The 13,313-nt window shown below is 53.2% G+C and overlaps 2 protein-coding genes across 2 annotated transcripts; both read left to right on the top strand.

Annotated features, from left to right (window-relative positions):
- The first annotated feature begins 51 nt into the window (after positions 1-51).
- LOC128972845 (protocadherin gamma-A5-like) lies at positions 52-3,067 on the top strand. The gene is made up of 3 exons (XM_054388973.1): positions 52-2,655; positions 2,739-2,853; positions 3,057-3,067. The coding sequence occupies exons 1-3, from the start codon at positions 208-210 to the stop codon at positions 3,065-3,067; spliced, it is 2,574 nt and encodes an 857-aa protein (XP_054244948.1). The 5' UTR covers positions 52-207.
- Positions 3,068-5,349: 2,282 nt separating this feature from the next.
- LOC128972844 (protocadherin gamma-B2-like) lies at positions 5,350-13,270 on the top strand. Its single transcript, XM_054388972.1, has 4 exons — positions 5,350-5,358; positions 8,293-10,705; positions 12,033-12,144; positions 13,099-13,270. Exons 1-4 carry the CDS (start codon positions 5,350-5,352, stop codon positions 13,268-13,270), a joined length of 2,706 nt encoding a protein of 901 aa, XP_054244947.1.
- Positions 13,271-13,313: the final 43 nt, after the last annotated feature.

Genomic DNA, 13,313 nt, shown 5'->3' with positions numbered 1-13,313 from the left:
GGAAGCCGGAGCGCAGCAGGGAGCCCCGCCCGCTGCGGCCCGGCTCGCTCTCTGGCTGGCTCGGAGTCGGAGCGGTCTGCGAGCGTCCCCGCGGTGCGGAGCCGAGCTGCAGCGAGCCGGAGGGGCCGACGGCAGCGGGAGTCAGCGGAGAGACGGAGCCGTAGCCAGAGGCGCATCGGGATCTGTACCGACGGTGCAGAGGCGGCGATGTGTGCGGCGGCGAAACGCTTGTGCCGGCGGACGGGGGTCCTGCTGTGCTGCATCCTGCTGTCGGCATTGGAAGCAGCGTGGGGGCAGCTGCGGTACTCGGTGCCTGAGGAGCTGCCCAAGGGCTCCTTCGTGGGAGACGTGGCCAAGGACCTAGGGCTACAAATGCCGGCGCTCAGCGAAGGTGGCTTCCGCCTTGTCTCTAAAGGTAGGATGCAGTATTTCTCTCTGCACCGGAAGACGGGACATTTGGTGACAGCGGAGAGGATAGACAGAGAGCAGCTGTGCGAAAGTGAGCAGCAATGCGTGCTGCGCTGTGAGCTGATAGTGGAGGGGGAAATGAAAGTTTACAGAATCGCAGTGGAAATCATAGACATTAATGACAACGCTCCGAGCTTCAAGGATGTTGAGCTGGAGGAGAGAATAATCGAAACGAGAGACCCAGGATCTCGGTTTCCCCTCCCTGAAGCTTACGACCCGGACTCGGGGCCGAATTCGCTGCAGAGCTATGAGCTGAGCGGCGACGAGCACTTCTCGCTGGCCGTGCAGGCAGGCCCCGGCGGCGATCGGCGACCGGAGCTGGTGCTCGCCAAGGCGCTCGACCGGGAGAAGGAGGCGTTTCACGAGCTGTTGCTCAGGGCGAGGGACGGCGGAGAGCCGCCGCGGACGGGCACGGCGCGGATCCGCGTGTCTGTGATTGACGCGAACGACAACGCTCCTGTGTTCAGCCCCGCGGAGTACACGGTACGTGTGCCTGAGGACGTGCTTGTGGGCTCCGTCCTCATCACTGTCACGGCCACTGACGCCGACGAGGGGCTGAACGGGCACGTGAAATACTCGTGGAAGAAAATCACAGAGAAAGCATCGAAGATTTTCGAGCTGGACTCTGAGACGGGAGACATCACACTGGTGCGGAGCCTGGACTTCGAGGAAGGAGACAGTTACGAACTGGAGGTGGAGGCACGAGATGGAGGGGAGCTTTTCGACACTGCCAAAGTTGTCATCACCGTGACAGATGTGAATGACCACGAACCACATATTTTGGTGCGTTCGGCACTGACCGAAATACCTGAGGACGCCCCATCAGGGACAGTAGTGGCGCTGCTGCACGTGCAGGACCGAGACTCGGGAGCCAGCGGCCAGGTGCGGTGCTCACTGGACGCGGGAGTCCCGTTCCGCCTTGAAAAGTCGTTTGAGGACTACTACAGCGTGGTGACGACGAGGCAGCTGGACCGGGAGGAGGTATCGGAGTACAACGTCACAATGAGAGCGGCCGACGGCGGGTCGCCGTCGCTATGGAGCAGCACGGTGCTGGCGCTGCGGGTGCTGGACGTGAACGACAACGCGCCGGTGTTCAGCGAGGCGAGTTACAGCGCCCGGCTGCCCGAGAACAACGCGGCGGGCGCGCTGGTGCTGACGGTGCGGGCGCGGGACGCGGACTGGGGGCAGAACGCGCGCGTGCGGTACCGGCTGGGCGACGGGCGGGTGCGGGGCGTGCCGCTGTCGTCGTACGTGTCGGTGCAGGCGGAGACGGGCGCGCTGTACGCGCTGCGCTCGTTCGACTACGAGGAGGTGCGCGAGGTGGGGCTGTGGGTGGTGGCGGAGGACGGCGGCTCGCCGGCGCTGAGCAGCAACGTGTCGGTGCGGCTCGTGATCGTGGACGAGAACGACAACGCGCCGCAAGTGCTGTACCCGCCGGCAGCGCCCGTGTCCGGGGCTGGCGTGGGTGGGTGGTCGGGGGTGGAGCTGGCGCCGCGGTCGTCGGAGCCCGGGGCGCTAGTGGCCAAGGTGGTGGCGGTAGACGCGGACGCGGGGCAGAACGCGTGGCTGTCGTACGAGCTGGCGAAGGCGACGGAGCCGGGGCTGTTCCGCGTGGGGCTGCACAGCGGCGAGGTGCGCACTGCGCGCTTCCCGCTGGCCCGCGACGCTGCCCGGCAGAGCCTGGTGGTGCTGGTGAAGGACCACGGGCGGCCGGCGCTGTCGGCCACGGCCACGCTGACAGTGGTGCTGGCCGAGAGCGTGGCCGAGCTGCTGGCCGAGCTGGGCAGTGAGGCAGCAGCGGCGGGGCCGGGCGAGGCGGCGGGCAGCCTAACGCGCTGGCTGGTGCTGGCTGTGGCGGCCGTCTCCTGCCTCTTCCTCGCCTTCCTGTTGCTGCTGCTAGCACTGCGCCTGCGGCGCTGGCGCCGCTCGCAGCTGCCTCCGGCGGTGGGCGGTGCCTTGCGCGGCGTCCCGGCCACGCACTTCGTGGGTATCGACGGCGTCCGCGCCTTTCTGAGCTCCTACTCGCACGAGGTGTCGCTCACCGCCGACTCCCGCAAGAGCCAGCTCCGCTTGTCGCCCGGCAGCTGCTGCGACACCCTCCCGGCCCGCCCTCTGCCCGACGAGCCTGCACCGCTGCTCGGGGAGGACCCTGCCGGCGCTCGCCCACAAGACGTCGACCATGCTCCGGTGAGTGCCTACTCCCACACGCCTCCATTGCTGTCACTTGTTTTTCCTCTGCAATCTTTCCATGCCCTGCTCTCTGGCTGCAGCTCAGGGAGGATTCGTCACAGGGAAGGCCAAGTCTCCTGCAGAACCGTGCTGTCTTCTGCCGGCTCTCCGTGCCGGCAGGTGACTATGGGATGGTGTCTCAGTGTGATAGTTGCTGTGAGAGACAGGAGCAGTGACAGGCTGCTGTTGGCTGGAGTTTGTTCTTCATTGTGTTCTTTGATTGGTGTAGCCATGGTGTTCCTGTCAGTTTGAGCTCTCCTGAAGGGAAGTGTTTGTTGCATTATCACCTGGTAGAAGTTTGAATTACAGTTACTAAAGAGCTCCTTTCTTGGTTTTACACTTTTTTTTTTTCTCCTCAGACGACCTGTGAGCGTCTGTTGTGTGATGATTTTGAGGACCTTGAAGAGAAATAGTTTAGGCAAAAGCCTCTTTACTGTTTTCTGGTTGAGATTCCACCTTGCTACTTGTGAGGGCTTGGAGATGTGTCTGAGGAGTTGCTGAAAAGCCTAAGAGAATGCATTGCACCTTTCCCATGGGACCCTTAGGAAGACCAAAGAGTGTATTTGCTACCTACTAAATACCTGAATTTTGCACTTTCTCTAATTGCCGTTTTCTAGAAGGAATCACTTCCTTTCTGCTGGTGTTACCTTCTCACTGTGTTTTTTGTCACAAAAGTCGAGGTTTTTGTCTGATAATGTGTGGATGGCCACATCTCATACATTTGTCAGACTATCCTATATATGCTGTTCACATTTACATGAGAGAAGGACTTTTATAGATGTGTACCTTCAAAGTGTTACCAGAAGAAATGATCTTACTTGTTGCATGGTGAGATGATATTGTCCATTGTCAGGAGAAGTTCCCTGAATGGTTTTTCTTTTGCTAGAGTCTTTCTGAAAATGGTGAAAATGAATGACAGTGGTATGAGCTGCGAAAGGTTCGAGACGAGTATTGAGGGTGCTGTGTGTGAGGATTTACTAGTGGAGACATGGCATGTGGTTTGTTAATTCCCAGAGTTCATTGCTGTGGACCACATGAAAAGAGTCTGGAGGTGTCATATTTTTTGGATAGTGTCTAGCTCAGAATCTGAATGGCCAAGTTGTGTGTTCATAAGGATGATTTCCTTTTTCCAGTTTCTGAACACCAACCTCCTGTCCCCATTAAGCCTTGAGCATCATATGTCTTCCAGGCTGCCCCAACATGCATTGTGGAATCTTTGAGGTGACACTTGGATGACTGTTTATTGCCTCTAGCTTATGCACAGAAGCTACAAGAAAATCTGTTCTACTTTCTCAGAAGATCAAGTCTGAGAAAGAGGCCCATGAGAAGATGTTTACACTTAGAGCTTCGTAGCTGCAGGAGATGAGCAGGCCACAGATTAGAAAAGAATTGTTGAGATCTTATTGCTATTTCTTAAAAGCAATCATCCTACTATGTGGTTCAGTGAGGCCATATCCACAGTGAAGACCAAGAAGACTCCCTGGTGAGTTTCTCTGACAGCACTTTGTCTTCTAATGTTTTTTTGCCTTGTTTGTCCTTTCATGGTTTGATTTCCTTTCCCTGGTTTCCTATGTAGGTTTACTTGCAATTAGCAGAGGAATGTTGTTTGGCAATGAGTTGTGTGCTAGTGCCTCCTGCTCCAGCAGGTGTGGCAGGCAGGAGATGTGAGTGTCATCTTTGTGTTCTGTTATTATTTCGGGCAGTAAATGTAACCATGACCTTTGCAAAAGTGGCATCTCTGTGGAACAGGACATGTGACAAAAAAGGGGGAAGAGACTCCCCCTAAGCCATTAGTTGGATGACCTATTCTCTGTTGGATGACTGCTCCTCTTTCATTTATGATCTGTGTGCTCTAGCATCTTTCTTTCTCTCCTCAGAATGATGATGAAGGGAACAACGTATCTCCCTTCTGGGTGCGATCCTGCTGCATTATCCTTTCATGATACATTTTAACCAACCATGATGAGGTCAGAAGCAAACTTAGAATCTGTGTAATGTTGGAGAGAGGACATGGTGGAGATGGGGCAAAGAAGAGCAGATGGTCATTTCTTGTCTTGTCTTGTGTGCCTGACTGAGCACTGTGAGAGTTCAGCTCACTCTGATCAGTAAATTTGGCTTAAGAACTCTTCCTCCACCTGATCCATTCATGTCTGTATATTTCTGGTTCTTACCTTACTTCTAATCATTAGCTGCAACTTGACCTCAGGGTGTCTGATCATATGGAGTATATCACATCTGTGTCAATTTTCTGAGTGCAGGGACAGTTCCATATAGACCTGTTTGCAGCTGTAAAGAGAAAGGAACTGGTGGAGACAGAGTTTGTGCTTTGCCGGTTCCCAGGGTCTATTGCTGGCCTACAGAAAATGCATCTCTCCAAGTGTCTGTTTTTCAATATTACTTTGCTTAGGCTCCAACAGGGCAAGCTGTGAGTCTATCACTTTACCTTCCAGTTGCCTGATGATTCCTGTGAATGGTAGGTATTGGGCATAGATGCAAACTTTGCATTAATGTGGTGGTATAACATGTCTTCCAAGATACCCTTGTGCTGAAGAAAGATGATGTTGCCTTTCAGCAGATTCTTGGATGATCTGGACTTTAACTGACTTCCAATAGCTTATGGCTTTCTGAACCTTTTAGGGCTCTTCAAATTGTATGGGAGGAGCAGAAATATCTCTTTTCATGCAACTGTGTTGTGATCCCTGGGATCTAAAAACCTCTCTTTCAACGGTGTCTGTCTTCAGAGGCAGCTTTGCTGTTGTGTGATGTTTGGGATGTACAGAGACAGGGCAGATGGAAGGCTTCTCTGTGGTACAGTGTGAAATGGCTGAAAGGAAGTTGAAAAACTTCATTCTGTCCTAGTTGTTAGATGAGGCTCACAGCTATGGTTTTATGTATTTTCCTTGCTTCATTATCCAAAGAAATAACTTTGAAGAACCATCTCTATGGTCTGGGGTGTGAGCTTGATTCTTTCACTACTCAAATTTTCCCATTCTTGCCTCCATATTGCTCATGGCCTTTTGAAACTGTTAGCATTCTTTTAATTACATGGGATGAGCAGATGCATCTCTTTGCACACACCTCTGTTGTGATCCCTGTGTGCACAACATTTCTTGCAATGGTTTCTGTCTGTGGAAGCAGCTTTTCTGTTGTGTGAGGTTCAGGCCACGTGAAGAGCTCTGCCTGTACAGACACAGGGCAAGTGGAAGAGTTTGCTGTGGTATAGTGTAAAGTGGCTAAAAGGAAGCTGTAAAAGTTGAGTTTGACCTAGTTGTTAGGTGAGTTCCACAGCTGTGGTTCCATGTTTTTTGCTTGGTTGATTATACAAAGATAATAACTGTGTCTGTGGTCTGTGGTGTGAGGTCATGGGTGAGCTTCCTGTGGACTTTTCACCATGCAGACACCTTTCTTGTGTACTTGCTACAGTTGGGAGTATCAGGAGTGTTAACCTTCATTACTTGAGTTTTTTCAATTCTTGCCTTGCTTGGTCCAAGGGTGGGCCTAAGATGTCACTTAATGTCATGCTCTTATGTTGAGACTTGCTCAATGTATTGATTATTTTCTGTGGCTTTGAAGCAGGAAGGTGGATGGCTCAGTGTGGTTTTTGGTTTGATTCCGTGCCTGGTGCTAAGGCCTGTGACACTCTTGCTTTGAACTTTGATTCTGTATCATGAAAGTCATGGACAGTCCTTCAACAATGAAGTGTTTGCTCAATAACTGTGTATGTGGGACACTGATGGAAAAGTTTATTATTCCTGTGGGAAACCTCATTTCCCCCCATTATCTCCCTGTAATACTGTGACGTGGAGTTACTTCATAGTTGGACTTAGATTTTCTTTCAGGGTTTGCTGGAAGGTCATTGTTCATTTTTCACATTTCTGGGGAGCGCTTTTGCATTAGAAATTGAGTGTTGTTTTGCAGCAAATCCTTACTTCCCTTGGGAATTCTTCATCCACCTAAAGATAGCCTTAGCTTGAGGAAGATGCTCATGAGAAGGTGTTCACGTTTATGACATCATATTTGCATGCAGATGATCAGGCTACAGCATAGAAAAATTGCTGAGAGATGATGATTTTTTCCTAATATGACCCTCTACTGTGCAGTCCAGAAGAAGTGTTGAGGGTTACATTTGTGGTTGAAACCTCAGGGACTGGCAGGTGCCCTCAGGGATGAACTTCAAGAGCTGTGAAGACCATGAAGACTGCTTGGTGAATTTGTCTTATAACACTGGTTCATTGTCTACCTGGTAAAATTTGGCTTTCTTCCTTGTTCCCTTTGTATGCAGGCTTACTTCCAGTTAGTGACATTACGCTCATGGAACCATATGTTGAGTGTTAGTGCCTCTTCCAACTGTATTTCTTCACAGAATTTTATAGAGCATACACAGGTACCTCCCTCCTTGGTGTGATCATAGTGCATTATGCTCTTGTATTATTTTTTGCCAGTTGTGAGGGTAAGAAGCAAACCTGGAAGTTGTGCAGGGTTGGAGAGAAGACTCAGGGAATATCTGTTGGTGGGAAGGCCACTTCCCTGCTTGTCATCACTCCCCCTTAAACACTCAGTTCTGGGACCATGCAAATTTTACTCTTTCTGCTCAAGAATTTTGAGCATTTCTGTGTAGTTCTACTTCTTCCCTTTTAGGCAGCCTGTTCTTGTGAACGATGTCCCTTGCCCATGGCAAAGAGGCACATTGAATGATGTTTCAAAGTTCTTTTGACTCAAACTATTCGTTGGTTCTATGAAAGACACAACATGGTTTTGCATGTTCCATTTGTCAGCCCCTCAATTATGGAAATGGAAAAAGGGAACTTTTTTGAATCAGAAACACAACAGAAAAGGCTTGTTGTTTGTTTAGTTGGGTTTTTTTTCTGCCATCTTTGTATAAAGCAACATCCAATGCCTTTGGGGTTAGGAATTCTCAAGTATAATTCTTCTTACAAGAAAAAATCAGCAGAAAAAATCTGAGACATGACAAAAAGGAAGAAACTATTCTGGTCTCTGCAAATAGAGGCCATTTTCAGTCCTGGCATGAAATGAGTGAAATTATTTCTTTGTAGTTGCATTTTGATCTTATTAAGAGCAGCTGAGTAGCCCTATTTATTGCCGCTTAAGGAGATGACCTGACAGTGAGTCTCAATTGAATTTCTTTAGATTCGCATTAAACAAGTGCTTCCGTGGTTCTGGCTTCTAATAAAAGAGACCCCAAAGCCAGGTGTAGTCCATAAAGAGCCTCCAGAACGCCGGCCCTCTGTGGTGACTCCCATCCGGCGGCTGCGGTGGCGTCGCAGCGCCTCCGGGTGCCGCTGTTGCCCAACGCGGAGAGGCGCTGGAGTCGCAGCCGGAGCCGCCGCAGCGTCCGGCCCCCGCAGGCTGCTCGCTCGATCGGCGGCGGCCAGAGAGGCAGCGGCACAGGGGAGCGCAGGCGAGAGGCAGCGCGGCGTGGGGAGCAGCGGCGTCCGAGCCGGAGCCGAGATCGCTACCCTCTGGCGGCCCCTGCGCTCGATACCGAGAGCGGCTGGAAGGGAGAGAGTGCAGCGGCAGGAAGGAGGACTGCGGCGAGAGCTGCACACAATGGCAGGCAGGCAGAGCCCGAGCCAGAGCACTGGGCGGCGGCGAGCAGCCGAGAGAGTGCTGCTGCTGCTGCCCGCTGTGCTGCTGAGCTTGTGCTGCCGGGCGGTGCCGGAACCGATCCGCTACACCATCCCCGAGGAGCTGAGCAGAGGTTCACTGGTGGGGCCGCTGGCGCGGGATCTGGGGCTGAGCCCGGCGGAGCTGCCGGCACGTAAACTGCGTCTCAGCGCCGAGAAGCAATACTTCGTCGTGAACGGGGACACCGGCAACCTGTACGTGAGCGAGAGGCTGGACCGGGAGGAGATGTGTGGCGAGGCACTGACCTGTTCCGTCAGCTTCGAGGCGCTGGTGAATGACCCGCTCAACGTTTTCCATGTCGAGGTGGCCATCCAGGACATCAACGACAATGCTCCGCGGTTTTCTAAAGACAACATCCACTTCGACATTATTGAATCCACACTTCCTGGCACCCGCTTTGCTGTGGGAGCCGCTGAAGACACAGACGTGGGCAGCAACTCCCTGCAGGGCTACAAGCTGGAGACCAACAAGTACTTTGAGGTGGAGGTGAAGGAGAGGCAGGACGGCAGCAAGTTCGCGGAGCTGGTGCTGCGCCGAGCACTGGACCGGGAGATAGAGCAGAACCTGCAGCTGGTGCTGACGGCGCTGGACGGCGGCGACCCGCCCCGCAGCGGTACCGCCCAGCTCTATATCAACGTCACCGACGCCAACGACAATGCTCCCATATTCGCGCAGGATCGGTACCGAGTGAGCCTGCGCGAGGACGCGCTTCCAGGCTCCATGGTATTGAACGTCTCGGCCACCGATGCTGACGCTGGAACTAACGCACACATCACCTACGGCTTCTGGGACTCGCCAGCCAAAGTCCTTAAAAAATTCATGGTGGGCGCAGAGAGTGGAACAATCTCGCTGCAGGAAGCGTTGGATTTCGAGGAGACTGGAAGCTACACGCTGCTAGTGGAGGCAAGGGACGGAGGCGGTCAGGTCGCTCATTGTGAAGTTGAGTTAGAGGTACTGGACGTGAACGACAACGCACCGGAAGTGATACTGACGACGGTGTCGAGCCCGGTCCCCGAGGATGCTCCAATAGGCACGGTGGTGGCCCTGGTAAAAGTGCGGGACCGCGACTCCGGGGAGAATGGCCAGGTGCGATGCGAGCTGTCAGGAGAGGCGCCGCTGTCGCTCGTGGCGTCCTCGGGAGGCTCGTACAAGGTGGTGACGGCGAGCGCGCTGGACCGAGAGCAGGCAGCCGAGCACCGAGTGACGCTGGTGGCCAGAGACCGGGGCAGCCCGGCGCTGTCGAGCCGCACGGTGCTAGTGCTGGAAGTGTCGGACGTGAACGACAACTCGCCGGCGTTCGAGGAGGAAGTCTACAACGCCTACGTGGCTGAGAACAACGCGGCGGGAGCGCCGGTGCTGCGCGTGCTGGCACGGGACTCGGACGCGGGCGCCAACGGGCGCGTCAGCTACTGGCTGGAGGGCGGCAGTGAGGCATCTGTTTCGCCGCCGGTGTCAGTGGAGGCGGAGAGCGGCGCCGTGTACGCGCAGCGCTCCTTCGACTACGAGCAGTGCCGCGAGTTCACGGTGACGGTGCGGGCGCAGGACGGCGGGGTGCCGGTGCGCAGCTCCACGGCCACGGTACGCATCTTCGTGCTGGACCGCAACGACAACGCGCCGCGGGTGCTGTGGCCGACGGCAGCGTCGGCAGGAGGCGAGGCACCGCCGTTCGAGGTGGTGCCGCGCACGGCCGAGGTGGGCTACCTGGTGGCCAAGGTGGTGGCGGTGGACGTGGACGCAGGGCGCAACGCGTGGCTGTCATACGAGCTGCTGCAGGCGCCGGAGCCGGCGCTCTTCCGCCTGGGGCTGCACAGCGGCGAGGTGCGCACGGCGCGGGCCGTGTCGGAGCGCGACGCGGCCAAGCAGCGTCTGGTGGCCCTGGTGAAGGACCACGGGCAGCCGGCGCTGTCGGCCACGGCCACGCTGCACGTGGTGCTGGCCGAGAGCTTGCAGGAGGCGCTGCCGGAGCTGAGCGAGCGGCCGGCGGGCACGGACTCGCCGGCGGAGCTGCAGTTCTACCTGGTGCTGGCTCTGGCTCTGCTGTCGGCTCTCTTCCTTCTCAGCCTGGTGCTGGCACTGCTGTCGCGGCTGCGGAGGGCCGGGCCGCCCGCCGTCCTGCGCTGCCTGAGCGCGCAGCGGTTTTCTCTGGCTGGCGCCGCCTTCCCGGCCGACTTCTGCGAGGGCACCTTGCCTTACTCCTATAACCTGTGCGTGGCCCCGGGACGCGCCCTGACCGAGGCCACTTGGCTGCCCACTCCGCTGCCCGCGGAGGAGCTGCTGGGCGGGGAGTCCTGCTGGAAGCCGAGCCTGAACAGCAGTGCCGTCGCGGGAGACCCCCCCGCCGACCCCGACGTGCCTCAGGTCGGTAAGCCCGAACTCTTTCCTTCTTCTTTTTGATCGTTGCTGGGCCACCGTCCTCGCTTCCCCGGGGTTGTGTGGATGTGGAGTGATGGTGTGTGTCACTGTGAAGGAAGGAATGTAGGAAGGATCGAGGTCGCAGCAGACAGGTAGGGGCAGCAGTTGTTGTTTTTGTCGTTGTCACAGGTTTAGTTGAATATTTTATCTGCAACTCTAATTTGCGCTGTGTGCAGTGAACGCTGTAAGTAATGATTCTGTGTGACTGACTTGGGAAAATATGGTGTAAGCTTCATGCTGGGGATTGTACCTTCCTGAAATGTGCAAATTTCCCTGTGATACGGCTTGTTCCTCCTAGATGAAAGAAGGAAATGAATTGGTTTGAGTAAGTAATGTACACAGTAAATTAATGGCGAAGCAGTGAATTTTAGTGAGGCAGTTTTGGCAGTTGTTGATGACCTTTTTCCTTCATTATATTGTTTCCTTGGTTTTTTTTGTGTTTTTGGGTTTTTGTGTGTGTTTGTTGTTTTTGTTTTTTAATCAGACCGTATACTTTAACCTCCTGGAAATGTAGGTCCAAGATTCTTCCTTCCCAAAGGAAAATTCCATGTTCTCTTCACGAAAGTTAGACATTGTTCCGACTTTGTGAATATTCACCTCATGTGTGAGTGTGTCTCAGAGTGCAGTGACATCATTTGGAGAAGGCTACTCAGAAATACCATAATTAATGGGGCGACTAAATTTGACCTGAACATAGCGTTTTCGTGTTCTCTGTCTTGCTTTGTTTTTCTCTGCGTGGTAATTCCCCCTATTTTTAGCCTTTCCTGATCTGTGTTTCGTATACGTGAGGGTGGTGAACGCTGTTTCATTGAAAAAAGAAACTATAGTTCAGGCCCTCTTCTCTTTTCCCAAATAGAGGTCTTTGGATCTGGCAAATCATGTTGATAAGGGAATCGTAAATGGAAGCATTCAGTCCCTCAGCCCTTTTGCAGCGGCTCTTGTGCCTGCCTCTTTAACAGCTAATTATAACTAGCCTCTACCGATTTTGATAATGACCCGGCAAGGACAAGCAAATCAGAAATGGTAGCAATTAAGGACTTTGAACGTGCCCATTTACAAATGATCCTCCATACTTCAGGCTAAGCAGTTCTACAACGGTTTGGTGAAAAGGCGTCCTACTAAAGTGAAGATTAAACAAATAGTTTATTAACACGTCGCTATCGTTTACACCTTGATTTATGATAAAAGAAAGGCCCATTCTTAGTCGTTCAGGCTGTCGGATTATTTTTTTTTTTAATTGTAAAGTCTGCAAGCCCTCAACGTTTTAACTGCACCAGAGTTCCCAGAGATCAGTAATGTCATTTCTGTGACTTTGGAGAAGCATTCAGTTGCTGTCATCGAGTTCAAAAAGGGTGTCCAGAACAAACGAATATCGAGGCGAGAAAGAACGTAGCAAACTAACCGTGTTGTATGAATGGAACCATCCCCGTATTGCTAGAGTAGGCTACAGAATGGGAACAGGTCGGCCAGATGTACCTGGGTTTATTCTGGTTGTACTTACAGAGCCATTTTCCCTGCATTTTGCATGGAACCGAGCAGATGACTTTGACCAAAGTCAGTGCAGATGCTTCCTGCCTGTTGCGTGGTCGTGGTACAATCATTGCATTAGAGGAACCTCCTCTTGTGCTGTGTTTGTTGGAAGGTCTTAATGGGAAGCACCTGTGCAGGTTTTGCAGCAACACCATCTCCTCAGGAGGTGTGCAGGCTTAGATTCTTCCTTCCACTTGACCGACCAGAACGTCTTCAGCCTTTAAGTGTCTGAACTCTCTCAGTGATGGTGGTGTAGTTATTATGAAGTGTGTTTCGTATGAAGGGTAGTAATTAAAGGAAGGTTCCTGACGCTTTGGTGAATAAGGGTAACATTCGCGGTTGTGGGGCGGGGAGGGTAAGATCATCAGTTTCAGTACTTCAGAGCCTTTTTTGTTTTGCTGTATGTCCATAAGAAATTAAAAAAAAAAATCGTAAAGGAGATTGCACTTTTAGACCGATGGGGCTCGTAATATATTTGCACTTCGTGTTCTGGAAAATAAATATCTTCCGTTCCATATATTGCTCTTAGCATGACATTATTCCCGTTCTAGAGAAGAAATAATCATCGTTAAAGAAAAGAATTATTTTAAAAGTTTTTTTATTTTTAAAAAAAGATTAAAAAAAAAACAAAACAACCCCATTGTGATGTAGATTATGCTTTCCGACTGCTGAGAGAAGGCTGGCAGGATTCTAAACACCGTATTCCGATATCAAGATCTAGTATCGCCATTGCTGTGAGCAAGGCATCTGCGGTCGGCGCCGTGAGGTTGCAGTTCCGGCAGGAGACTGTGGGCGCCGCTGTTGACCGAGGAGGAGCCAGAGGAAGCCGGAGCGCAGCAGGGAGCCCCGCCCGCTGCGGCCCGGCTCGCTCTCTGGCTGGCTCGGAGTCGGAGCGACCTGCGAGCGTCCCCGCGGTGCGGAGCCGAGCTGCAGCGAGCCGGAGGGGCCAGCGGCGGTGGAAGTCAGCGGAGAGACGGAGCCGTAGCCAGAGGTGGATCGGGATCCGTGACGGGGTGCGGCGGCGGCGG

Source organism: Indicator indicator, chromosome 18 (assembly GCF_027791375.1).
Source record: "Indicator indicator isolate 239-I01 chromosome 18, UM_Iind_1.1, whole genome shotgun sequence".
Taxonomy (NCBI): domain Eukaryota; kingdom Metazoa; phylum Chordata; class Aves; order Piciformes; family Indicatoridae; genus Indicator; species Indicator indicator.
This window is presented reverse-complemented; position numbering and strand designations above follow the sequence as displayed.